Here is a 25386-nt window from a genome sequence, read left to right as displayed (position 1 = left end):
AATCTGACATTGGACATGCAGAGAGTAAACAAAGTGCTTGAAATTAGCCAGGGTAATTCTCAATCCTCAGCCAGGTAGGAGAGGTAGGTAGTCAGTAAATGCATGTAGTAAATTCCCCTTTTATACAAAGATTCAGTGTGTGGCCTCCCACATTTACAGCATCCAAGAGGTTTTATCTTTCAATAGGGTGGTACATCTGAATTATTTCCTGAAGTCAGTTTGTGTGGTGTAAAACAAATCTTGTTTCTCTAAATAGTAAAACATTCACCCTTAAAGTATTGGGTTGTTGTTACTGTTGATAGTGGTTAAGTGATCTCGGGGATCACAGCAGCTAAATCCTCCTAGCTCCAAACAAAAAAAGAACTCACTTGAAGCCGTGAGCGTGTTTTTCTTTTCTGCACTGTTGGAACCAGATCTCTGACTTACTTTCTGCTCTCCTGCACAGTAACAAGGGAATGGAGCATCTCCTGAGCATGAAGTGTAAAAACGTGGTCCCAGTGTATGACTTGCTGCTGGAGATGTTGAATGCACACACTTTCCGAGGGCAAAGGAAGTCCCCAGCCACACACCCCGAGTTTGGCTCCTTAGAACAAATGGAGCCTGGAGACAGCCTGCGAAACGGGGCAGCCCAGTAACTGTGTCGAGACCTGGGAATGTGAAGCCTTTTCAAAACTGTGGGAGAAAACAGAACTGCTGTGACGGGGCTGCTGAAGTGTGACCTGGTGTGAGTTCTCATGTCTTCTGGATTTGCACATGGGTGTCTTGGGAACAGCTGTGGGATGCACACCTCTGTCCGTGCTTCTGACATTGTAACAGCTGCACTTTTACAGTGCCTTTTCTGAGACTCTTCAAAAGCACCTTATGAAATCAAGCCTCAGAACAGCACTGTGGGACAGGGGATTACTGCCTCTCCTTCTCAGAGGCAGGTGAACTGAGACAGAGTGGTAAGGGACTGTTCTGAGGTGGCAGAAGAAGCCTGTGCCAGAGCTTGGAGTGAGCACCAAGGTCTCTGCCTCCCACAGCAAGGCTTTTTAAGCACTGATGGGACAATCTCCTCTTTCGGCATGGGATGGTATGAAATGTAGAGCATTATTATTTGGGACAGATCTGTTTACCTGTGTGTGCTGGTCCCTGGGGAATGCCTGCTCTGCAGCTGATCTAAAGTGCCGAGATATGAACAGTGTAAAGGAGTTTATTCTATTCCTAAATATGCAATGGCTGTAATGGCCTTTGTTTGTAGGTTATTTGAAATAGATTCTAGGGCCAGTTCAGAGCCTCTTCAGAAAGTTTAAACTGAGCTTAAGTTTGTATTTTGTGAGCCTGTTCTTTACACTCACAGTATTATCCGTGTATAATTCTTCAGTGCTTTAAACAATGACCAAACCACCTGGATATTTCAGTCAATGCCTACCTTTGAAATGTGTTTTGTCTGTGAGATTAACATGTTGTTTTATATATTTATTAATGATGTTAAATCTGTTCTAATAATTAGGTTCAAGAGGTTGCTCTGTGAATATTAACTGTTTGCATTTGTATATGATCTGCTAATCAGGCCTTGTGAAATAGGTTAGAAACAAACCATCTTCCCTTCCCTTTTGTGGAATTCTGCCCTGCCCACCCAAAACTTTTTGCAGGGTATGAGGAAGTGGATGGGAATATAAACTGGGACCTCTTTTTGCCTGCTGCCCTGAGGTTTGCTGCTTGCTTGTTTTCAACTCGCATGGCACCTTATGCTGTGGTTTCATAACTGGTATAGGAGCCCTCAAAGAGTGAGGATGGGGATAATGGTCCTAGCACTACTTTGCTTTGCAAGTGTGATGACTTGTTTGAATTTCACTGAAGATGTAGTGGGTTTAAACTCCCTCATTGTGCTGATTTCTGCATGTGTTTAAGCTGCACTGAGCAAAAACATCCAGGTGAAATAGCCTGGCTGACGGCCCCAGTGATCAGCAGGGTGGCATCATTCATTCTGGCAACTGTCACTCTAAATGGATAGCTTTAAATATAACACATGCATGTTCTGGGCATTTCAGGTATGGTGAAATTAAATTAGGATCACACCAAATGTCTATTTTGAGCCAATAAGTCTTTTGGATTAGGACTTTGATTAGTATGTAATAGTAGTATTAGTATTGATTAGTATGTATTAGTATTATACTAGTAAAATATGCCATTTGCATATTTGGAATATTGGTCAAACCTAATCTTGGTGGTTTTTTTAAAGCCAAGGACAGTATTTTTTATAGGAGGAGCATAAAGACTTTTCAGTCAGTTACACAGATCGACTGTCTTGTTTTGATCTTGTACTATACCAGATACTGCTGCTGATCCAAATTTTTACTTGCTACCTTTTTATTGTTTCTAAGAAATTGTAATATAGCAGTGCCCTTCTAATGAGGTGTAATATCTACTACCAAAAAAAAAAAAAAAGAGGAAAAAAGTGAGTAGACTCTGGAATTCATTGGTACTTTCGTTTTGAGGGACATTTTGCTGTGAAACAAACCTGTCTCAGTGTTTCTTGGGCTTGATTGCATTCTGGCCTCAGTGTCTGTTGTATCGTTCTTTCTGTGATTTTCCTTATCCTGTATAATTTTTTTGTTTAATACAGTTTTTCACAGAAATGTTTGTGATTTGTTTGTTTTGCTTTAAAAGTGCTGAATTAATGTACAATCTTGGAACAAACCTCTTAAAAAGAAAATGGGAAAGGCTGGGTATAAATCATGAAATTGGCTTCTAAGTGGAAATTTGCTGTGGATTGACTCTGTAAAAGGGCAATGCTGCAGATTTGTGCCCCGTGTCGTTATTCATATATGCTGCTATTAACACACTGCAAATGGGAAAATGACGTGATTTTAACCTGCTTTTTGTCATGTTGAACACAATTTTATTAAAAGTTACCACTAGTGTTTTAAAACGGTCCAAAGTCAATAGCTGTTGAGTCTGGATTCATGTAGTTGTGTTCAAATTCAGGTAAGGGAAGGTGCCCAAAGGTCTCAAACAGCACAGGGGGGTGTGTGACAGAATGGCTGAACAAGGGTGCCTGTGTCTCTTGAGAGAGATGTTGGGTTTATCACAGGTCTGTATCCCCCAGACCCTCTCAGGTACTGGATTCCTGGTGTGGAGCATCTCTGTGTCCCTGCCAGGCCTGAGCAGAGCAGCCACACTGTTTCCATTTGGATACTGGGGGGCTTTTCCAGTTTCCCTGTGAATGGATGGAGCGCTGAGGACCAGCGGGGGCTGTGAGGAGGGGAGGAGAACGGGGCTGGGTTATTGCTTTCCTTCACTGTTTGGCTGCACATCAACCTTTGTGCCGGGCTGGGGCCTGGCAGAGCTGCTGCTTCTGCTTGGAGAAACTGTGCTGCAGTTCTAGGATGTTGGTAGAGGTGAGAAGAAAATCTGCTTCATGCGGGATGGCTGTTTGCCATGGGTTTAAAAAAAATGAGAGAAAGAAAAGAAAGGAAGAGAGAAAGGGAGAAAGGAAGGGAGAAAAAAAGGGAGGGAGAGAGAGAAAGAAAGAAGGAAAGAAAGGAAGGTCCAAACTTTTCCTTGTGCATGCTGTTAAAAACATGCCAAGGTTCCTCTCAAATCTGGAACTAGAGCCAAATGGTAAAACAACCTTGTTTTTTTACTGATTTGTGTCTAAAGAAATGTGGAGCATTTCAGACAGGTGAAATGCTTTGTCTCCAAGAATGTGAGACCTTTTCCACACCTCTGTCTTCCTGCAAATTACCTATTACCCATTTTTAATGGTGTCACTTTGCCAGTCAGAGAGGAGAGTGTGGTGGAAAGATGTGCAGATGTGTTGAAACTATCTCCCTTGAGATAGTGCCCAACAGGGTGGGTCCTTCCAAAATGGGTAGCAAACTAAGACAAGGTAGCACTTGAAGATCTTTTTTTTTTTTCAATAAATATGCGTATTTCCATCATCATATGTTACTTCCTCACTGACTGAATGACAGATTGATACAGGGATCATTGTGGTGAAAGGAGAGCATCCCTTTAATTGCTGGAACTTTTACTCCTGATGGCTTGGGGAATATGAAAGATATTTGCTGTATTTGCTTCAATACAGTGGTTTAACAGACCCTCAAAATGCAGAGAGCCCCTGGAGAGTTGCCTGTTGATCCTGTTCGAGCTGTCACCAGTGACCTGTTCTGAGGTAAGAATTTTTGTCTTGCTTGGATTTTAGCACAGAATCACAGAGTGGTTTTGTTTGGAAGGGACTTTAAAAGATCATCCCGTTCCAACCCCCCTGCCATGGGCAGGGACACCTTCCACTTTCCCAGGTTCCTCCAAGCCCCATCCAGCCTGGCCTTGAACACTGCCAGGGATGGGGTGTCCAGAGCTTCTCTGGGTAACCTCACAGTTGTGAATCTCTTCCTAACATCTCACCTAACCCTGCCTTCTGTCAGTTTAAAGCCATTACCCTTTGTCCTATCACTTCATGCCCTTGTAAAAAGCCCATCTCCAGCTCTCTCATAGGTCCCCTTTAGGTGCTACAAGTTGCTCTTAAGTCTCCCTGGAGCCTTCTCATTGGTGTTGACTGTTTTGGGAGGAGGGGGTACCTAGAGCTGAAAACAGATTGAGGCCTCATCTCCCTGCCAAAGAAATAAGACTTCAACTCAAAACGAGTTTGGGGCTGGTTGCACTCCTACAAGGCATATGCACAGGTCCTGCTTGCTCTAACTATTGCATCTGTCCTCTCTTCTTAATCTTTTTTCCCTTCCCTGACCACTAGCAACCCACTCCTGAGCAAAATGATGACAAAAAGAAATTGGTGGGTATACAGAATCACTTGTTTAAAGCAGACTTCAGTGTCAGCCTTCAGTGCAGTGATTGCAATCAACTGGAAATAAAATTATTTAAAATAAGTTCAGGGAAAAAAAAGATTTAAGTTATTCCCCAGACTTTTTTTTTGGTGACATTTTGAGATAATTTCTTGAAAGCTCCTCTTTTTATATATTACATCAGCTCAACAATTTGATATAACTGTACATAATGAAAGGAAATTGTAGGCTATGAAATTTTCTTTAGACCTTTTAACATTGTTCAATTTTTTTCCCCCTGCATAGGACCTTTAATGGCAGAGGAACTGAAGATCATGTCAGCAACTGGCTATTAGCTCTTGGCAGAAAGGTTTGCATGGGCATTTGTGACAATCTGGCAATGTAATAATGGTTTAGAGTTGGATGACTTCTACAGAGACAGAAACTTAAATGAGCTCCATCTGAAAGTACTTGTGTTGAAAAGATCAAATAATGATGGCAGAGGGAGAGAGGAGAGTGTGTATGCCTGTGTGAGGGGTGGGGGGGATCCATCATTTACCTCTGGATACAGCACTAGTGTGAGAGCTGTAGCTGTGAAATCGGTGTCTTGGAGCACAAGTCTGGCGCCTCAACACAGCTGTATTACTTCAGTTTAATATCCTGAAAATAAACCATGGTGGGTTTGCCACCATGGCTGGGAAAAAGCTGTCGGTTTGGTCTTTCTCTGAACATCAGAACAACAAAGCAGGTTCATAAATGCCCCTGCCAGAAGATGGGGAATCAGCAAACACCAGTGGAGACAAGTGTAGAAAGGGTGGGACAATTCCCATGGGCTAATCACAGATCTCATTTTCTATGGGTAAGTAAAGTATTACATAAATTAGCTAATTCCTGGGTGATTTTCACTGCAAACAAATACAAAAAGCCTTCATCCAAAGCCCTTACTACTGCATTGAGCTCTCCTCAACCTGCACTTCCCCTTCTCCAGCACTGCCATAACTCCCAGTATAAAAAATCAGTTCAGGGTGGGAAATAGTTCAGCATTTCAAACTAGTAATAAGCGTTAGTTGGTTCGGCTTCATATTCTTCCAGGAAATCACCAACAATTGCAAAGGAAAGGATTTGTGCCACCAAACACAGGCTCCACTTCTGCATTTGTAATTCCTTGCCCTGATAAGCAAAAGAGTGGTGGTGCTTCTTCCAACATTGCTCCACTAGCAAGCAAAGCTGACTTACACAGGAGTGGAAGGGTCAGCACTGTTGGAACATAAAGCTGCTTCCCCCCACCAGACACACCGATAGTCCTGCAGACATTGGCAAAATTTTAATGACAGTACTCAAACTGTACAACTGAGGAGCAGTGGCAATGCTGACTGTACACAGTGTTTTTCCAGCCATTGCCCAAGTGTCAGTCTCATTTGAAAAACAAAGCTTATAAAAATGCACAATTCTCTCCCAAATACTGTACACTATTCAGCAGGTTAAAAACTGAAAAAAATTCTTTCATTAAAAAAGTCATTACACTATTTGTATACATCAAGGATAGTCTACATAATCATGTTCATCTCGAAAATATGTGCATTATAAATCATTTCCATGCAATGCAGCGATTTCTTATTTCAAAAGTGGTATAAAAAGACAACACAGCAGTCCTAACCACTAGAACACTTTATGTCAAACAAAACACATGTGCATCATGTTATTGAATGTGTTAGGTGAACAAAATACAGTAACAAAGATTCAAAAATATGTAATTTCTTTTGTTTCCACAAAGTGACTACAGTACCAAAAGATACAGGTAACGTGAAGTGTGTGCAGTAATCATGTTAAGGAAAGTCCCTCCTCAACTGCTTGTCTGTCATGCTAACCCAAGACAGACTGCTATGTTTAAGATGACTGTGATGTCGTTTCTGCATCTAATAACTCGGTATTCAAACACCTTGCAAGCTTAAGAGCACTGCCCCTAACAAAATAGCGCATCTATTGCATCAAAGTATAAAGTGTGTTGCTTACAGTTTAAAAATCTATAGAAAAAAAAAAAAGAGTCTGTTTTCCGTACAAAAATGTTGAAATTCCGTCAAGATATACATTTTGAGATGTGAAATTTGCTGCTTGATTGATTGACTGATGCTGGCAGCACGAAAAAAAGCACCTCCCAGAGTGTTTTGGTGTAAGCCAGGGCGATTTTAGGTCGGTGGAGGCCCGTTGGTGTATCGCAGCATGGGGTAGAAGGAGCGGGCGAAGTTGTTTGCCTGGGTGCAGCTGTAGTCCTCCTCAGAAGATGGAATCATGCAAGCCAGGAGCAAAAGCAGTAGAAAGAACAACTGGAGAGGTAAAGCTGCTCGTAACACCCGGTAAAAGAAGGAGGGGGACCGAGGGTTTGTTTGCACGGGTTGTGGATGGCTTTCACTTCTGAAAGGGAGAAATAAGGAAAAACAGGCACTTTAGGTTTGAATTAAAGCAGTTGGTTTAGCCCTTTCCAGGGTTCACACGACCCTTCTGAGATGCAGGGCTGTGTATCTACAGGAGAACAAAACACATGAAACACCTTAACCATAATTTGGAAGCGGGCAGGACTGCTCAGTGGGAAGCCAGCTGCTGGTTTTGGTTTACTGTCCTTACTACTGAAGAAGAAACATTTACTTGCAATAGCTTAAAGCCATGTGTTTTTACCCTGTTTTCAAATGCAAACTTAACTTTTCCCAGGAGGGAAACAAACCACTCCAAATACATGGTGAACTATAAAGGAAAGAACCATTCAGACTGATGAGGCTCTTGTCTGCCTTAGCATAACTGAGATCTTTGAACAGGTCCTAAATGCACTGGGGGCTACGTTCTCCCTTTGTCCTTCATGGTCTGTACTAAGTAGCTCTCAATGGCAAGTTTCTTTTTCCAGGTAAAAGGAGGATTAAAACCTAAAATATCCCCCATTTGGCACAAAATGATATTTTCTCAAAAGTAAAGACAAGCCAAGGCTGCACATCACTGCAGAGGCCCTGGAGCAGGAGTGCTAAAGGAATCCATTCACCAAGGTGCAGCCCAGAGATGGGAGGCAGAAATCACCTCCACCCACATGTCATCCTGTGAGGAACAGCTGCCCAGGTTTCTGCTGCCACTCAGCTCATCTCTGCCATATTCACTATCCTTTAAGAGACAGATGAGTATAAAAATAATACCTTGTGCTGCTGCTGTTTCTGCCATCAGCAGTTCTCCTTGCCACAATCTGTTGAGAGAAACAGCTTTTAGTATCCAGCTTTCAGAAACTACAAGGAATTTCTCTTTCTCAGAAAAGACAGTTGTAGACTTTAAAGCCTGGCTGTAAATTCTGTAATAAGGTACACAGATATAAAAGGTAGAATGATTATATTTGAGGAACTTTTACATTAAATCTGTCAAAATATGCTATATGCTGATAGCAAAATATTAAAAAATATACTTGCCTTCTTCACAGCAGGGATGGATTTCTCTGCTTCTGGATTATAGTCTCCTGAGTCCAAGTCATCTGGAACTAGCAGGAATGTTTTTGTATCCTAAAAGATAACAACACTTTCCTCTTTAAAATGCACATTCAAAACTCACAACCAATGAAGTGCTAAGAGCCACCTTTCACTGCCTCTGTAGGTGCACAGCCCACTGCCTCTTCCCAGATGCACAGCCAGTGGTGAACTGATGCTCCAGTTCTCTGGCATAAAGAAATGCTTTGCTATGCCCAGCCTGAAGGAATTGCAAAGGAACAGGTGTATACAGGTATTAACTTGAAAATATCTCTATCTGACAGCTCTCAGGGTAAGCAACCCATTGCTATGAACTACAACTCCTATGTGTTCATTACACACTTCCAGCCTGATACTTGGTCTGGATAATAAAAATTCAGGTTGGAAGGGACTTCAGGGAAGCCCAGCTAGTCCAATCTCTTGTTCAAAGTCAGGCCAGTTATGAGATCTGACCAAAAGCCTTACTGAAAGCTTTATCTCTGCTCTTCAAACCCCTCAAGGATGGAGGTAGCACAACCTGCCTGAGCAATCTCTTACAATACTGTGCCAGCCCTGTGGTGCTGAATTTTTTCCTCCAGCCACACTTAATCGTTCTTTTTTCAGCTTTTAAAGGTGGAAGAACTTAAGTTTTAAGTCAGCCTTTTACAAAAACCTTTACTCTTAGTATGTTATTACTTTTCATTAAGGAAGGTGCAGGAACGAGTTTTAAAATTCTGACTCACCAGATTTCCTTGTATTGTTTTTAAGTCATGAGAGACTTGTTCAATAAGCTGTTTCAGTTTTGTTCCAATTACATGGACCTTCTCTTCCTCTTCAATGTAGTCACCATCTGATTTAAGCAGCAGGTAAGCAGTGAGTTCTTGAAGGGAGTTTACATTAAGCTGTTGCTCCAGCAGCTCTTTCTCCAGTTGCTTAGAACAAACAAACAAAAACCAGTGCAACAGACTGTTACTCTCAACTTTAAGGATGTTGTCGCAAAAGGAGGAATTCTGAAGGCTTTAAAGAACAACTCAACCTGCCTGACAATCCACACTACATAGGAATGGCTATTACAGCTACATAGGAAAAGAAGTTCTCTAGAAGAGACTGGTTGTACCTGCTTGAAAACATTTAAAAATAGTTCTAGCAGTGGGTAAGTCATATAGAGAAGACATTAAATTTTGGAAGTCTTACTCCAGCAGAAAGACTGTTCAAAAGCAATTTAATTATGATGTGTAATGGAAAAATTGCCTCATATAAGCAATATCTTGGTCCATTTCAGAAACCATCCACATGCCTGACTACAGCAGGTTCAAGGACAGATTGCAGACATCCTGAGACATAAACATCCTGCTCTTATTTTGTGGTGAGAGCTACTGACTCACTGGAAGAGCTGAGGTGCTGCAGTTAAGACTACACTTACCATTAGCTCCTTTTGGCATTCCAGTGTTGTATTGAGGTCAGCATTTGGATCTGTGACTTGTGCTTCATTCCTTCGGCTTTCAGCACTTGCTAACCACAGGATTAGTTTCTGGCTCTGGTCATGGAAGTCCTAGAGAAACAGAAGATATGCAGATAAGAGAAAAAACATCTTTGTAGGCTTTGCCTACAAACAAAATGCCCAGCCCAGATTAGAAAGTCAACATAAAATTCACAATTAGGGAGGGTACAGAATAGGTTTCTAATCTATTCCACCTATGTAATAAAAGGATATTTATTATCCAGTTGAAAGATATTTCTACCAAACCCTTTAAACCCAACAGAGTCAACTTTATAAGAGAAAGTGTCTTGGATTGTGAGTAACTGTTCCACTGATGTGCAGGAATTTCCCACCTGCCCTCTCCCCTTATCTACCCCTCACAGTAGCATCCCAGAGAGAGTTTTCCCTTATAAGCTGGCACGTGGTATGCACCTGGCAATTCAGTAAGGCTTGTTGTAAACCTTTCCTCCAGCTGTCCAGTGCACGAGTTGCCTTCTCCCAGTGCAAGTTCACCTTCCGAAGCCTGTTCTGAAGCTCCTTGAACTCTGTGCTATCCGCTTTCTGGAATTCTTTGCTGCTCAGGTTAGCAGAAAGCAACACTGCTTTGTAGTTATCAAATGCTTTAAGCATGTCCTGGTAGAAAAAGAGGATTAGGAACTTTCATGAATGTTGAGAAACACGTTTTTTATTTACAATAAAACTGCGCACTCGAAAGAATCACAGGTATTGGGGAAAGCTGTTTGAATCTGGTGGCTTTTCAATACTGCTAAGAAACACATTAAGGTAGATGGCCTGCTTTATGTTATTTTCTTTTTAAAGCCAAAACCTTCATTTTAAAAAAATTAATCTGTCTGGGCTTGTGCTTCTTCCTAAGTCACAGGCATTATGGCTTAATCCACATCTGTCCTTCATTACTCTGAGCTGCCTCTTTCCCTGACATTTGGACAAATATTCCCATACGTCATCACAGGGTATTTCCTCTTAATTTATAAAGGTTTTGCCACCTCAGAATCCTAGAATAATGCTGAAAGGGACATCTGGAGGTCTGTACTCCATCCTCCTGCTCCAAGTAGGGCCAACTTCAACTCTGAGCAGGCTGCTCAGGGTCTCATCTGGTCAAATTTTGAGTATCTTGCAGGATGGAGACTGCCAGTCCCATTGTTAGAAATTCTTTCTTCTCTTTAGTCAGAGTTTCTGTCAGCCCATTTCTCTGACTTGTGCAGGTCCCCCCAAAAGCAGTCCTTCCTGCTTCCTTCCTCTCCCTTAGAATTGCAGGGGGAAATAATATGGAATTTGTGAAGTCCTGGCTGTATCAGCTAATCACCTTTATGTTAAGGTAGAGCCTGTATTTCTGAAGGTTTTTTAAAAAAATGAATGCTGAACAATACCCTGCACCCTCAGCTTTACAGTTTGAATCAAGGGTACTCAGTCTTTTTCAAGTTGCTCTTGCAGTAGAAAAATAAGAGCTGCAGGATGAATCCTGCAAAGCACACAGCTCAGACTGCTTTCCTTAGCAGCCTTTCTAACAAGAGTCTCAGTCTAGATATTCTCAAGATCTGCATCCCACTTGCTGAAAACTGCTGGTCTAAATCACATTTTACCCAACAAAGAATCTTGCCTCCCTCCTCCAATCAACAATTATTTTTTTTTTAATATCAGACAAAGCAAATGGTCCATCACAGACTTCTGAACACCAGTAAACCAGTCTGCAGGCAGACTGGCCTTATCCTTATCCAGGGCAATTGGGATGTCCTGACATCTCATGAAATTCACCTCTTAGAGTGTGCTTGCTCTTTTAGACACCCCTATAAAGCCAAGCTGTCTGAAAAGGGGATTTACAGCCAGCTGGACTCCTCTTAAGCAGATGCAGGAGAGAGAAGTGAAGCTCTGCTCCCTGAAGAGGTCAGACACCCAACCCCAGGCTAAAGACAAGCATGTCCCTCCACCCAAGAGGCACCACCAAACCTTTCCTAGCACTTGGTGCCTAAGCCAGATCATCTGATGGAATCAATCTTACTGGAGTGCAGTTATTCTCCTTGGCCTAAGGACTACTCCAGGACACTTAGGCTTAAGCATACTCTCAGTATGCCTAAGAAATCCCTCCTCTCTCCTGCAGAGTATCTTGTGTGTGAGCATCATTCCAAGAGTGATGCCAAACTGACCAATAACCTCAGGATTTGGGTGACTCCATAGGAGGCTACTGGCCAAAGGGTGAGCACACAAGGATTTTGCACTTCCACAGCTGTCAGGAACACTTAACTCTCTCAGAGTTCAACCTCAGGCATTTTGTTACCGATTCCCGGGGACCAGCACTTACATGTACCCTGGTGACCTGCTGGTTCAACTTGCAGACCTGATGTAGTCTTGGTTTATGGAAGCTGAGTCATAGGAGGCAACATAGTATGACCCCACATGCTGTCAAATGTTCACGTTATTGTTTCTCTAACTGTTCTGTTACTTGGCTGAAGACCAGCAGAGACTGAATTAATTTTGTTTCTTGTTTATAACTGATATATTCTATCCAAGGAGAAATCTGCATTTGCCTAACAAAAAAATGCACATTTTAAAAGGATCAGTCTTTCAACTATTGGGCAAAGGTGCTATTTGGAGCTAACATTTTTTGCAAACACCATATTGCTAAAACCCACAGCTTTAGAGCAGATCTTTCTCAGCCTCCCTATTGGAACTACACCTTTCATTCAATTGAAAAAAAAAATCAGCCTAGACTTTGCAGCCTGTTGACCTGGCTAATTTTCAGTCTGTTTCTGGTTTGCATAGAGGGACATGGCATAAGGAAAAGATGGTGATATCACTCTTCAAGAAGACAAAGGGGTTTATTTCAGCTTGACTGACTGCCTGCTGTATCCAGGCCTACTGTCTGCAAATCTCTGCAGATGAAGACAGAAGCACCTTGCCTAACAAGGTGCTTCTCAGCTGAGAGCAGTTTAGTTCCCCTGTGCCACTTGCACATTCCTACTGGCATCTGTGCTGCCCAACAGATCCCAGGGGCACAAACACAGTGATAAAGAGCATCAGCATCTTGAAATCCCACTTCTCAGTACACCATAACTTACTTTCAACTTCTTGACCCTTTGTTCCAATGCCTGCATGCTCGTTGGAATTTTCCCTTTTTGCAGCTCTTCCAGCTCTTCCTCGGTTTTATCAAGCCAAGCAGAGATGTCGCTGAGATCTGAGTCCAGCTGCTGCCACTGCTGCAATTTCTGTTTCATCCTAAGTTTATTTCTGAGGTCTTGAGCTTGGATGAGCTCCCACCTATCAATAATGCCTACAAATCATAGAATAAGATACATGTAAAACTTCAGTAATGTGCAGAGTGTGTAAAACTGATGCAAAAAGTAAATTATTCTCAAATCTACTCAAGGCCAAATAATTGCTGTCATGTATTACTGTTATCCAGACACATTTTTTTCTTGAGATTCTGCAGCCTGAAAATTTCATGTTACTGGTCAAGTTATCCACACAGCAATGCTACAAAGGATTTTAATCACATTAATGCACTTAGAAGAACAGAGCAAGTCTGAGGAGATGGAATTCAATGAGTAGAGCTGTGATTTGGCAGACACCAAAATCCATCACAGGACAAATGTGATCCAGCAGTTAGGACTTGGGTCTGTGTTTTATGTCTACATGGAGCTGCTGCAGTGAGTCATGAAGATGATCAAAGGGCTGGAGCACCTCTCCTCTAAGGACAGGTTGAGAGAGCTGGAGCTGCTCATCCTGGAGAAAAGAAAGCTCTGGGGAGACCTTAGAGCCCCTTCCAGTGCCTGAAGGGGCTACAAGTGAGCTGGAGAGGGACTTTCGACAAAGGCATGGAATGATAGGACAAAGTGGCTTTAAACTGACAGAGGGCACATTTAGAATAGAAATTAGGAAGGAATTCTTTACTCTGAAGGTGGTGAGGCACTTGAAAGGAGAAGTTGTGGATGCCCCATCCCTGGAAATGTCAAAGGCCAGGTTGGATGGGGCTCTGACCAACCTTGTCTAGTGGAAGGTGTCCCTGCCATGGTAGAGGGTGTGGATCTAGATGACCTTTAAGGTCTCTTCCAACCCAAACCATTCTATGATTCTATGTTTCATCAATTCAGTGGTAAAGGACATGGAGTTGTCACCTGTGCAATCACTAACAGTATTTCTAGAAGCACATCTAAGCCCTTCTCAGAGCTTTTCCTATTCATCCCATGTATGGGACACAACCCTGGGCCATCTGTGAGACCAGAGACATAAACAAAGCAAGCTGGTGCATCTAGCTGCAGCATTCTTACCACAATTCTCTTTTGTGATTCCAGTACAATGTATTATTACAATCTCAAGCACCTGAAACCAGGAATGAGGTCCTAAAAGGTTAAGAACCAGCTTGTTGGTCTATTTGGATAAAAGGACCACAGGGAAGAACAGAATATATTACCAGCTTTGACAAAACACTTCTGCAAATGGGTGCTGTAGCATCTTGTTATATGGAGTACCCATAGCTCAACACAGCAATCTATATTTTAGACAGAGACACACTTCTTTGTTTTGAAATCTAATTAAAATTCTCTGAAGTATTCAGTATCACACAAAAGTGAAATTGTTCCAATTCACTACAACTAGCAAAGAGATAGAAGTATATTATGAGGGAGAAAAGTCTTAATTCTGGCAGAAAATGTAACAGCTTAGAACAGCACATGTGGGTTGGACAGAACTGGGTGAGAAGGCAGCTCAGTGAAACTTGGCAAAATACATTAACTGAGATTATAGCAGTTTATTTCAATTTTGTTCCCAAGGCAAATGTGCTGAATTTCTGCCCCCAGCGTCAGAGGACAAACACCACAGCCCCAAAGCCATTCCCATACCTGGCTGCTTCTCTGCTGCTGCTATATTCATGAGCTCTTGGTCATCTTGGGGCTCTTCATCACTCATATTAGCAGATGGAGTTTTCTCTTTGCTGCTGCTGCTTGCAGAGCTGAGCTGCTTCACCTGGAAGGACATTTTGGTGGGTGAGCCCTGCAGGTTAACAAGTTGTCAAAGGTTAAACTTATTTTGTATTACTTTGAGGTGGCTGGGCTGCTGCTGAGCTCTTGCATGTCAGATTTAGCACTAGGCTTCTGTGTCTCTACTAACGGTTCATACTGGTTCTCTGTGCCTCTCCAGTAAACAAGAACACTCCATAGTGGTGCTAATTATTGCAAGACTGGACATGGTAAATTAATTGCTTTTGCACTGCATGTACCAGACAATGTACATTTGCTGACGCTCTCTGTTGGATTCTGGGTCTTGGCAATATTGACTCTAAGGCTCCAAGATTGGATTAGTGATGACAAAAGCAGCCAGATATCAGTACCATCCTGTCTGGAAGAGTGTTGACAATCTGTCCAGATCCACTGAGCCTGGCAGCTGCTGGCAAAGCCATGGCTGGCAAACAGCGACCAAGGCAGAGGTACCCACGAACAATAAGCCATTTTAGCACATTTTTTAGTGCCTAGAAGCAGATTAAATGGTGTGTTGCATGCTAGAAAAGGACCCTTCAAGTCTGTCTGCTTAGGAAAGAGAGATATGTCAGTAAGTAGCAAGAGAGGGTATTCACACTCTCTCCTTCGTGGGGGTTAAATTCTCTTAGACTTGTCCTATGACAATTGATGATGGAAGTTCCTCTAGACACTGACTCTGACCAGGAGCCCAACACGATTGTTCTGAATTGCTTTAAAGAAGCTTTTCTAGCACGTGGATAGAGACTCTCACTGGTTACCTGAGCCACCAGAAATAATGTCTGAGTTTGCATGAAGTGAACATTCCCCCCACATTCCCCCCCAAACATTCTTTTCCTTGATGCTGGAGAAGGGAAGAAGATAGAGTTACACAGAACAACAAACAGATTGTGTAGAACAGGTTCAGTGCTCACAGAGCCTCAAACTCACATAGTCTGGCTTATAGGGAGTACTTGTCTCTGGACCAGACAATACATTTCCAACCATCTCTGCCTGATTATATCTGTGTTTCCTGCAGACTGGGCTACCTGGAGAATGCCAAGGATGAGCTTCTGAAACAGACTTTCCTGAAACAAATAAAAACAAAACCATATACCATGAGTGCAAAATCCCATTTCCACAAAGAAGCTGCTGCTTTGTTTAAAGTTAGAAAGCGCTTTGAATAAAATGGCATCAAGTTATGGCATAAAAATGACAGTTTTGCAGCTTTCCTTGCAAAGCATGCACATTTGCAAAACATCAACAGTGTTTCAAAGGTAATGAGATGAGAGCCATGCAGTTATGGGACATTCTGTTTTCTTCTGGAAAATGCTTGAATACAGGTATGAGTAGTCAAAAAACAAAAGAAAAAGGCTGCACCGTGGTTTTGGAAAGTTTGCATCCCAACAATACCATCACACATCTGCAATGCATGTCAGTAGGGACAAGTACAGACATGTCCTGAATTGGAGAACGTTTGTTCTGGATTTAACAGACAGGACACACACGGTTCTGTCATGCACCGCAAAAAGTACTTGCAGAGTTGGAGCTACTGCCTTATGCAACCAAAATTAGAAACAACCAAAAAAGTGATACTACCCAGAGCAAACCACCGAGAAAGTACCAAAAGATCGTTACAACGAAATGCACACTTAACCACCTCGGCATTTACCAGGCAAAATCTAAATGGTATGTTCTGGACTGCTTTGTAATGTACATGTGGATACTGCAGCGTAAGAACACCATGACAGGATGAGACATGGTGTCCACACAAGGCAGGAAGTCAGACATTACATATGAGAGAGGTTGAGGAATATAGCGTGCAGCACAGGGAGATCGCCATGTTCAGACACATGCATTAGCAGGTGCCTACCAGAAGATGCTTTCAAAGTTTTTGTGGTCATTTTAAGATATGCCTCAGGGTTTTCAGTGATTTCTACATCTGAAAAAAGAATAATGTCATTTTCCTCACTATTCAGTATTTTCCAACTATTAAAAACAACCGAAACGAGGGACAGCAAAGACAAAGAACAAAATAAGTGGTTGATACTATTTTCAAACATTTTGAAAAAGTAACGTTTCTAAAAACCTAACGTTCCTGAAGACAAAAGCTTGGTTTAGACAATACCATTCCCTTCATCAAGAGATCTAAGAGATGAGACTGCTCACATCTATTAATGGTACTTGAAAACCAACCAACCAACCATGTGGGAGCAAGACTTCAATCCCCCTCCCTTCCCACACAGGGACATCCTGCAGTTGTCCATGTCAAACCAAATCGCTGGACATTGGTTCTCACCTGACAGAGCACTGTAGTATGTTGCTTCTTCATCATCTTCATGAGAGGAAGAACCTCCCACATCACCTGTGTGATCCCACTCGAGTGGGATGGAGTCAACACTGACAGGGGTTTCACAGCCTGATCTCTCGTGACCTTGAGTAGGGGGCACAAGGTGGCAAAGGGACTGTGCTGATGAGGGCCCCTCGCTGATGGCCTTCTTATGCCAGGGATCGTTCTGGATTTCTCTGGAGTCTTCTTGATCTGTCTCATTTTCAGAGTTATCTTTTTCATCGTCCAATCCCTACAAATAAGTAACAATTATCGCATATTAGTAAAATTTACAAGAGATCTACACTGCTTAATGAGCTAATGGTTGAGCCACACAGGACAGTCTGTGGTCAGCTGCAGAAATCAAAGATCACATGCCTAAAATTAAAAGGAGACATCATTTCTGCCTCCTCCTCTTTTCCCAAAACAATCATCATCAGCAGCTACCTCTGCTCTTTCAAGACACTCAACCACCACCTTAATATCTCTCTTCAGTTTGCAGGGAGGGGTACCCAGCTCCAAATGGACTTCAAAGGTCAGCAAGGAAACAAAACTCAGGCAGGGGTGAACAGCTACTTGTAGTTGTTCATGTTACTTCCTTCACCTGCCTTTCTAACAGATACTCTTTCTTTTTGAGCCAAAGCAAACTGAGAATCATCTGAATGTTCCCAGGGAAAAGCAAAGTGCGTGTTGCTCTCCCCATTCAGTGTTCTCACAACAAAGCAGACAGAAGGAGACTCACAAATATATAAAGAGATATTCTAAGCACATTACTGAAATTACAGAAAACTAAGAAACACCAAAAAAGCTTTTGAAGCCCTCAAGCCACTACTATATAAATATGAACCATATGGACTCCTTCCATGCTATTATCCAGATTCTGCAGATGGAGTCCCACCAGGAGAGGTGTGAGGAGACAAGACTGGCAACGAAGATTTAACAAAGCTGGCACATCTACTGTGGAGCTCCTGAGCCCTTTCAGCTCAAACCATTTAGTGAAGCTGCAAGGGATAAGCAATGAGCATTGCAATTCAAACACCAAAATCTTGTCCCAACAATCGAAACAAGTGTTGATTCTTACAGGATCCCTTGAGGTCAGTCTTTGGTGGAACCGGGCAACTCGCCCAAACACCTCCTGACAGTATCGATGAAGTTCTTCCAATTCATCTTCAATCAGAATAGCATCCAAAGGCTCGCTCTTCTGAATCAACTGCTCCCCAAAAACGATTAGCTGATCAATCTTATTGGTGTTCAGTGTTATTTCCTGCTGGAAACCCTGTTTGGAATACACAAGAAAAATAATTACTTCTGCATCAGCCCTTTCTAGCCTGAGGTTTATCTCTCTTTTCTGGCTCACTGCAGTGAAAGACAAGATTGACATTGTTGTCTAACTTAATTTGGCAAATATCTTTTTACTCAAAAGGTCCAAAGGTTTGTTTTATTAGCAGAATTACAGTTCCAAATGAAGTGGCATTTTCCACCCATGTGTACATGAATTTGACTGCAGTGTCCTGAGCCTGCAGAGGATCATGGCTCGAGAGTTCAGTTAATCAGAGTTTATTTTTCTGTTGGGTACACACAATCTTTGTCTCAGCAGCAAAGAAGTCTGTTTGGCTGCTTGGGCCTCCAGCCTACACAACAATAAATCTACATCCCAAACCAATTAGCAGTGCAGGGAGAATGGAGAAATGAGCATATGAGCAGGTAACAAAGATCTAGTATATTCTTTAGAATCATTGCACATTCCTGCTGTGTTATTTCTGTTGAAAGTCCCAGCTACAAACAATGTGCTCAGAGGATGGCAATTAAAAAAAAATTCTCACCAGAAAAAAAAAAAAAACAACTGAATTTTGGAATGTAGCTTTTACTGTTAACCGGCATCTGCTACTTTCCAGCCCAGGTATCACTGCCACTGACATGCAGCATCAGGAGAAAATGGCAGGACAGAACTGAGCTTGAACACTGAATCTGAATTAAATACTGTACAGATTAATCTTGATTCAGACAATAGGTCTTAACAATTTACTGGTGTCTTAAAACAAATACAGCCCTACACAGATCTGGTGGTTATTGCGAAGTTCCAGGAAAGATGATTCTGTCAAGAGAGGGCAGCCCAACAGGATCAGCCGGGCTACATTAAACAACTGTTCTATAAGGATACATACATTTAACTGTCGCATTTTGTCATCAAAGTTACTTTTGGAGAAGTGCTCTACGTTTGTCAGCTGGAGGTCCATCTCTGTGAGCCACACAAGGATGCTTTCCCTTGTCCCCTCAAACTCATCTCTCCGATTGGTGAAGTGCTGGATGGGAAGAAAAGAGCCAGTGTTATAAGACTGCAGCTACTAAAAAAGGTGGTCACAGGACCCTTCTGAAAACAGTAGGGTTTTTTTCCAAAACTTCTGTTTACTTTAAAGGCCTTCAGGGCACAAATGGCAGCAAACCATGGATAAAACTTGTTCCCTTTCTGTAGTGATGCTAGATCGGTGTCCTCTGTTAGTACACTATTTGTATGAAAGAGGGAATAAAACTTCAGCAGTGTAAGATGCTTCTATGAAGTTATAGTCTTGATTTCACACTGTAGGCCTTCTCCCACATCATCAGACCAGTGTAGCAGTTATTTGGACTCGGGTTTGACATTTAATTTGTTCTAAATTTAAAACAGACATAGATAAAAGAAGCAAACCCCATCTCTAATTAAAGTCATTAAAACTATGAGATTAAAATCAGGTTTTACTCATTTTACAATGGAGAAGCTGGATCATGGATGATCATGCCAGTGTAATTAATGTACCATTTGGTGTGGTAACTAGGAGAAACCTTCTCTGCTGCCATCCCCCACAGAAGCTGCCAACAGACATGGAGATTGTCTGTTCTCTTGGGTGGATTTACTGTTCAGGAAAGGGATCATATAACATCCCAAACACAACAACCCATAACTGCACAGATGAAACGCCATCAGTGCTCCCAGAGTCTCATCCACTGACTTTTGGGACCTTATAGCAGTGCTGCAAACAACTGACAGGGAAAGCTGTATTTAAAAATCAGGCAAGTTTCCCCCAGGGCACAGCACAGAATATCTGCCCAGAGATCAGTTTAACTGACAAGCAAGATACTGCTTTGAAGAGTCACAAATACACCCTTCACAAATACAACATTCCTCATCAGGCAGGCAGTACAGCAGGAGCTGTGCCTCTCCATTACATCTCCATGTTTAAAGCCTTGTAGGTGAATCACAACCTGGCATGAAGTAGAGCTGAGTTGCAAACTCCAAACCATATCTGCACTGGGGCCCTTTTGTCTCTTTGCCTCTTATCTATGGAAAGAAGCCACCGCATGAACACATTACAAGGATAAGAGGATAAGTGTAACAGGAGCAGTGAGACTGGCAACTGATCAGCCAAATTTGCATCCTTATGCTCTTATTCAGCTACCAAGAGCCCATCTACCAAGGACAGGTTTATGCCATGTCCTTGGTGACCTTTCCAGAGCTGCTCTCCTACACTGGTAGCTCAAGACACAAACCAACACAAGACAGTTGCTCCAGCGCATGTTTTGCTCTTGAGAAATTCCTACAGCAAGTGCTCCTCACTCTCTCACCTCACCGTGCAATTACCTTGAGTCTCCTCAGAATGGAAGTGACTCGTTTCTGGAGATTATCCCAGCGCTGGTTTCCTTCGTGCACCATCTGCTTCAGCTTGCTGGCGGAGTCGGTGCGGTTCTCGCGGGCCAGGCGCCGGTACTGCTTATTGATCAGCTCCAGCTGCGTGAGGCGCTCATGGATCTGCCGCTGGAATGCCTGCAAGGCAAAGCAGCGAACTCATTCCCTTGCTGACAAGAGAAAGGATGCAGATGATACTATCCATCAAGAGAGGTGATGCCCTCCCCTTAAAAATAGACCTTCCAACTGCAAATTTATGTCCGGAGGAGGACCCGTACTTTAAATCATCTGCTCAGGCTGAGCTCATTAGGAAAAGAAAGAAGAAACATAAGTATCAACTCACCAAGGTCTCTTGCCTATAAAGAGCAAATCTTTAACTTATAAGCAGGATCTTGTCAGTTCAGAGCATTGGATTCTCCATATTAAAAAAAAAAAAATCTGGAGACAAATACATCAGCCAGACATCCATCCAGCAGCAGCACACTGGGCACATTGTTTTTGTTTTCTATATCACCAATGCCAAACTAGTGTTCTCCAGTGACCCAGGTATTCAGCACAGACAATAAGTACTCAACAGCCTGATCATTCAGCCAGCTGCTGAGCATAAAAAAGGAAGTTAGAAAATTCACCTCAAATTTCTTCAGCTCCTCCTTTGCATGCGTGTACAAAACCTCTGAAGAATTAGGCCTTGCCGCTATCATTTCAGATGATTTTAGCCAATCTTCAAAGCGAGAATAGTCGTCCAAAAACCTCTGCCACAGACGCCAGGTTTCTTCGATTCTGAGAGAGCAAAAATGGAAAGGTTTTATCACAAGCCAACTATTAATTCTGAATTACTTTTTTCCTTTTCAAAATTCGGCTTGTGGCAAAAGCCACAGCGTTTCTTCAAAACGCTGCCAACAGGCTTCTTCAGGAGGGGTAAGGAAAAGAGACTTACTTCATTCGCCTTTCCATAGACATGGCACAGATGTTTCTCCACCGTCTGTCCAAACTCCTGGTAGTCTGCTGGATGGAGTCACACTCTGTCTCATTAGCACAAGCATCTGAGTCGTGTAGCAGGACTTCACAAATATTGAACACGGACTCCACACCTGCCGTGTGCTGCTCTATGTCTCGCTGCAGATCCTGCCATGGGCAAAAGAACAGCTTGAGTGGAAGGAAACATGGGTAGCTACGTTTCAGACATACCCTCTTGAAATGCTGTAGAGGATGGGGAAAGAGCAGTTTGTGTGTCAGGAAGAGCTTATTTAGCATCAGAAACCAGACTTGCAGGATGAGCTGTGCAGATGACAGGCCGACAGGACAAAACTGTCACGCAAAAAGGGATTGTCCAACTTTGGTTTCTCAGTCTAAACTCAATCTTCTCATTAACAGTCTGGACAATTTCAATGTGCATTCAAAGTCCAAACCGTACATATGCCATAAATAAATTCTTATTGACAGCACAAGGTGACTGTCTCATATCAGCTTGCTGCACTGTAAGACTTGTCAGAGAACTCCTAGTACAGTACGTGTATTTTAGTGACTGTATGATCACAGACTGTTAGCATGAAACACAGAAACACAGCACACAAGTACCTGGTGTTACACTACTTTTCCTATTCCCTCTTGTAGAGCTCCTGTTTTGACAGACTGTTAAAGGGTCTGGCAAAGACCTTTTGTCTAATCTACACTACAGGTTTCTTCTCCAGAGGCATGGAAGTCTGTCCTCTCATTCTGCACCCATCAGTACTACTGAAGTCAATGTAACTGAATGACAGGGAGAGGAAAAAAATCCTTATCTAAACATTTCTTATCGAAAAGGCAGCTCTGTACAATGCTACCAACTATAAATATTAATAAAATGACAATGTCCACTACATTTCCATTTTCTGAATCCATTTCTGGCCTTTCTAAGGAAGGATACAGAGACTTTTGCTTGAATAACACTAGAATAACAAACACAGACGAATATTTTTCTGACAACAGTGAACTGGAACTATCACTAAATGGTATTACTGAACATATGAAGCGGAATTGGTTTTGCTCTAGACCTAAAAAAAAAAAAAACCCACAAAAAAAACCAGAATAAAACAAACAAAACCAGATCCAGCTTATAGTAAATACAGAAGTTGAAGAAAGATATTCCCAGAAGTCAACAAGCTGCAAGGAGTTGAGTATCACCCAGTGGCAATTTTCAGTGGTTACATGGGTAATATGGCTTGTGGAATTCGTAGTAATGAACAGCTTTAAGGAATGTAGAAGCAAAAATCTCTACATGGATGAGAGACTGCCAGAAGGAGCTAAACAGACTTTTTTACAGGTTATTAAGGATTCACAGATGTTTTCTGAGCAAGATGCATCAGGGTCTTTTTGACACAAGCTCTACAGCTGGGAGCAGGCTCTACCCCACTACTGGTACCTGGAGAGTCTCTTCTGAATTCATTAAATTCCATCGGATTTACAGATGCATTAATGAAAACGAGAATTTTGACCACAGATCAGAAATTAATTCTAACTTGCACTATGATAATGTTGTTCATTACTTTAGGTTATGCCTGGGTTCACGGAATAACCCTAGGCAGAATCCTTGCTGTTTTCCAAATGCCCCGATTGTATTAAGTGAGATAAACACAACCTAAGTAAGGGGGTCAGGAACATACAGTGAGCCCCAAAAGGTACTTTTCCTTCAACTCTGCACAGCATTGCCCAGAGATCTTAAACAGACTACACACTGCTAGATCTCTGCATTAGTGAAACACCTTTGCAATCTTAAAATTATTATTACTCATGTTGTAATCTTTATTCTTTAATTGAACAAACATGCCATACAACATCTCTGTGGATGCACAACACTTTTAAATGTCATTGTTCAAGACTGAACAGGTAACGCTTTTCCAGTCATGGATGTCAAATAGAAGAAGCCTGTAGGGCATATTTCTCACCATCACTCTGCTCCTGCTGAAATAATTGTTCAGATGAAACCAGGAAAGATCTTTTTACTTGTCGCATTCAGATAAATGTTTCTCTAATGCAGAGCAAAAGAGGCTTTTTTTTTTCCTATGGTCTTTTTTAGTCAGCACAATCTTCTCATACTCAGCCTGTTAAAAAGTTACAGTAGAAGGAGCCTGGAGGTGCCCAGGGGTCTGTGTTTGAAACAGAATCCAAACAACAAAGCAATAAGTAGCTCTGAGCAGCAAATGATGGCTCTTACAGCCAGCTGAAACTTGAATGCTCATAATAAAAATAAATTAGTTTGGACACAACTCCTTTGTGCCCAGTGCTCTGCTCTGCCTGGCAATTTATCACTGCTTTTGAGAATGCAAAAGGTTTGGACGGGTAGAAAACATTTCCTTGCTGTTTACATGATCATGCACAATGCAGATGAAACCATCAGAGGCACAGGGCCAAGGCTTCTGGTGTTTGGTCAGCTCCTGCAGTGGAGTTAGTGGGAGCCACTTCCATTCCTGTCACAGAGGAGTTGAGCCTTCCTGTGATGTGTGGGACATGAGTGCAAGGAGAGCCCTATGAAGCAGGAGAGAACACAGCCCTCAGGTCTGGGTCACTCAGGGATTGCTTCTCAGACATGAAAGCAGAAGCCAGAGAGAAAAGATGGGGAGGATGAGAAGGATAGCAATAGGTGTTCTTAAAGGCAGATGCTACAAAGCTTCCAAGCTTGACAGATTTATTTGTCATCCTTAGTTTTAGGGCAAATATTCTTGTTCAACACAAAGGCCAGATGACAGTCGAGGACTTTGAACCTGGGCAGACTTATAGCACAGCCCTGAGCAAACCTCTGCTTTGGAGAAGTTCCTTTTTGTTCCTTGGCTGCTGGTGAGAGAAATTTAGTCCAGGACTATCCAGCTTATCTCTTAAGACCCCCTGGTGAGCCACTGCCTTGGATAAATGCCCACCCCCACTCATCCAACAGTCAGTGGTGCAGAAGTTGGTTCAGACTTATTGCCTGAGCAGGATTCACACACCATCTCACCCAACCCTGAGGGATCTTCAGGGCCTGCCGACTGGATCAGGCCTCAGCCAAAGGTGTGTCTGCACAAGTCCACCCTCCAAAGCTCAAGCATCCTTCTCTGCCAAGCTTGCTCTGCTGTCTGCAAGGAGGGGACGAGAACTGAGCTAGTGAGGCAGTGCATCAAATCACAGCACTCGAATCAGTCACAGCCACTTTGCAGGAGAGCAGCATTCACGCCTTGTCAGTCTAAGTCATCCTCATGTATTCTGCCCACTGTCTGTGCCCTGCCTAGCCCTCAGGAAGTCTGCTGTACTCAACTGAGCAAATTTAAAATGCTTTTGTTTGTATTTTGCATGTTTTCCTTGGGTGAAGGGGTGAAGGTGAAGTGAGGGTACTTCAACACAATACTGAAATTACTGCAAGCAAATAAAAATTTTCCACGTAACGCATCTTGGCAGGAACACGCCATGAAAAGCAAAGAGTTAGAAGGGCTAGCTAAAGAAAAGAAACAGATGATTTTAAACCAGGACTAATCAGCAGCATTTTAGCTCATTTACTCTGGCTGCTGGTATTTCCCACCTGCTGTTCTGCCAGTCTCTTCTGGATTTCTTGGTCATCACAGATGTCATAAACAACAGGCTTGGAAAGCTCAGACTCAATCCGGGCCAACCACGTGCGAAGGTTACTCATGTTTTTGTCCAAAAGTTGTATAAAAGCAAATGTTTCCTTCAGTTTCTTCACCCTAAGCAAATCAGGAAGAATAT

General features: G+C 42.4%; 2 protein-coding genes across 5 annotated transcripts in view; one reads left to right on the top strand and one right to left on the bottom strand.

Annotated features, from left to right (window-relative positions):
* ESR2 (estrogen receptor 2) overlaps window positions 1–2928 on the top strand; it is a 35654-nt gene extending 32726 nt beyond the window's left edge. For both annotated transcript variants that reach the window (XM_017807663.1, XM_017807664.1), the window contains exon 9: window positions 446–2928. In XM_017807663.1, coding sequence (XP_017663152.1) covers window positions 446–635 — 190 coding nt within the window. In that variant the 3' untranslated portion in view covers window positions 636–2928. The remainder of the gene's footprint in view (window positions 1–445) is intronic.
* A 3147-nt stretch (window positions 2929–6075) lies between these two features.
* Window positions 6076–25386, bottom strand: part of SYNE2 (spectrin repeat containing nuclear envelope protein 2) — a 180580-nt gene continuing 161269 nt past the window's right edge. For 2 of the 3 annotated variants that reach the window (XM_017807555.1, XM_017807556.1), the window contains exons 102-118: window positions 25202–25364; window positions 21611–21798; window positions 21303–21453; window positions 20629–20811; window positions 19178–19315; window positions 18094–18288; window positions 16983–17265; window positions 16557–16625; window positions 15635–15771; window positions 14573–14696; window positions 12794–13005; window positions 10152–10352; window positions 9663–9791; window positions 8983–9171; window positions 8207–8296; window positions 7943–7989; window positions 6076–7178 (exon numbers count right to left, since the gene is read on the bottom strand). In XM_017807555.1, coding sequence (XP_017663044.1) covers window positions 6953–7178; window positions 7943–7989; window positions 8207–8296; window positions 8983–9171; window positions 9663–9791; window positions 10152–10352; window positions 12794–13005; window positions 14573–14696; window positions 15635–15771; window positions 16557–16625; window positions 16983–17265; window positions 18094–18288; window positions 19178–19315; window positions 20629–20811; window positions 21303–21453; window positions 21611–21798; window positions 25202–25364 — 2725 coding nt within the window. In that variant the 3' untranslated portion in view covers window positions 6076–6952. The remainder of the gene's footprint in view (window positions 7179–7942; window positions 7990–8206; window positions 8297–8982; window positions 9172–9662; window positions 9792–10151; window positions 10353–12793; window positions 13006–14572; window positions 14697–15634; window positions 15772–16556; window positions 16626–16982; window positions 17266–18093; window positions 18289–19177; window positions 19316–20628; window positions 20812–21302; window positions 21454–21610; window positions 21799–25201; window positions 25365–25386) is intronic. The other variant, XM_017807558.1, reaches the window with a different exon arrangement.

Source organism: Lepidothrix coronata, unplaced genomic scaffold (genome assembly GCF_001604755.1).
Source record: "Lepidothrix coronata isolate B3197 unplaced genomic scaffold, Lepidothrix_coronata-1.0 Scaffold19, whole genome shotgun sequence".
NCBI lineage: Eukaryota > Metazoa > Chordata > Aves > Passeriformes > Pipridae > Lepidothrix > Lepidothrix coronata.
The sequence above is the reverse complement of the archived record's forward strand: the minus strand, read 5'-3'. Positions and strand labels throughout refer to the sequence as shown.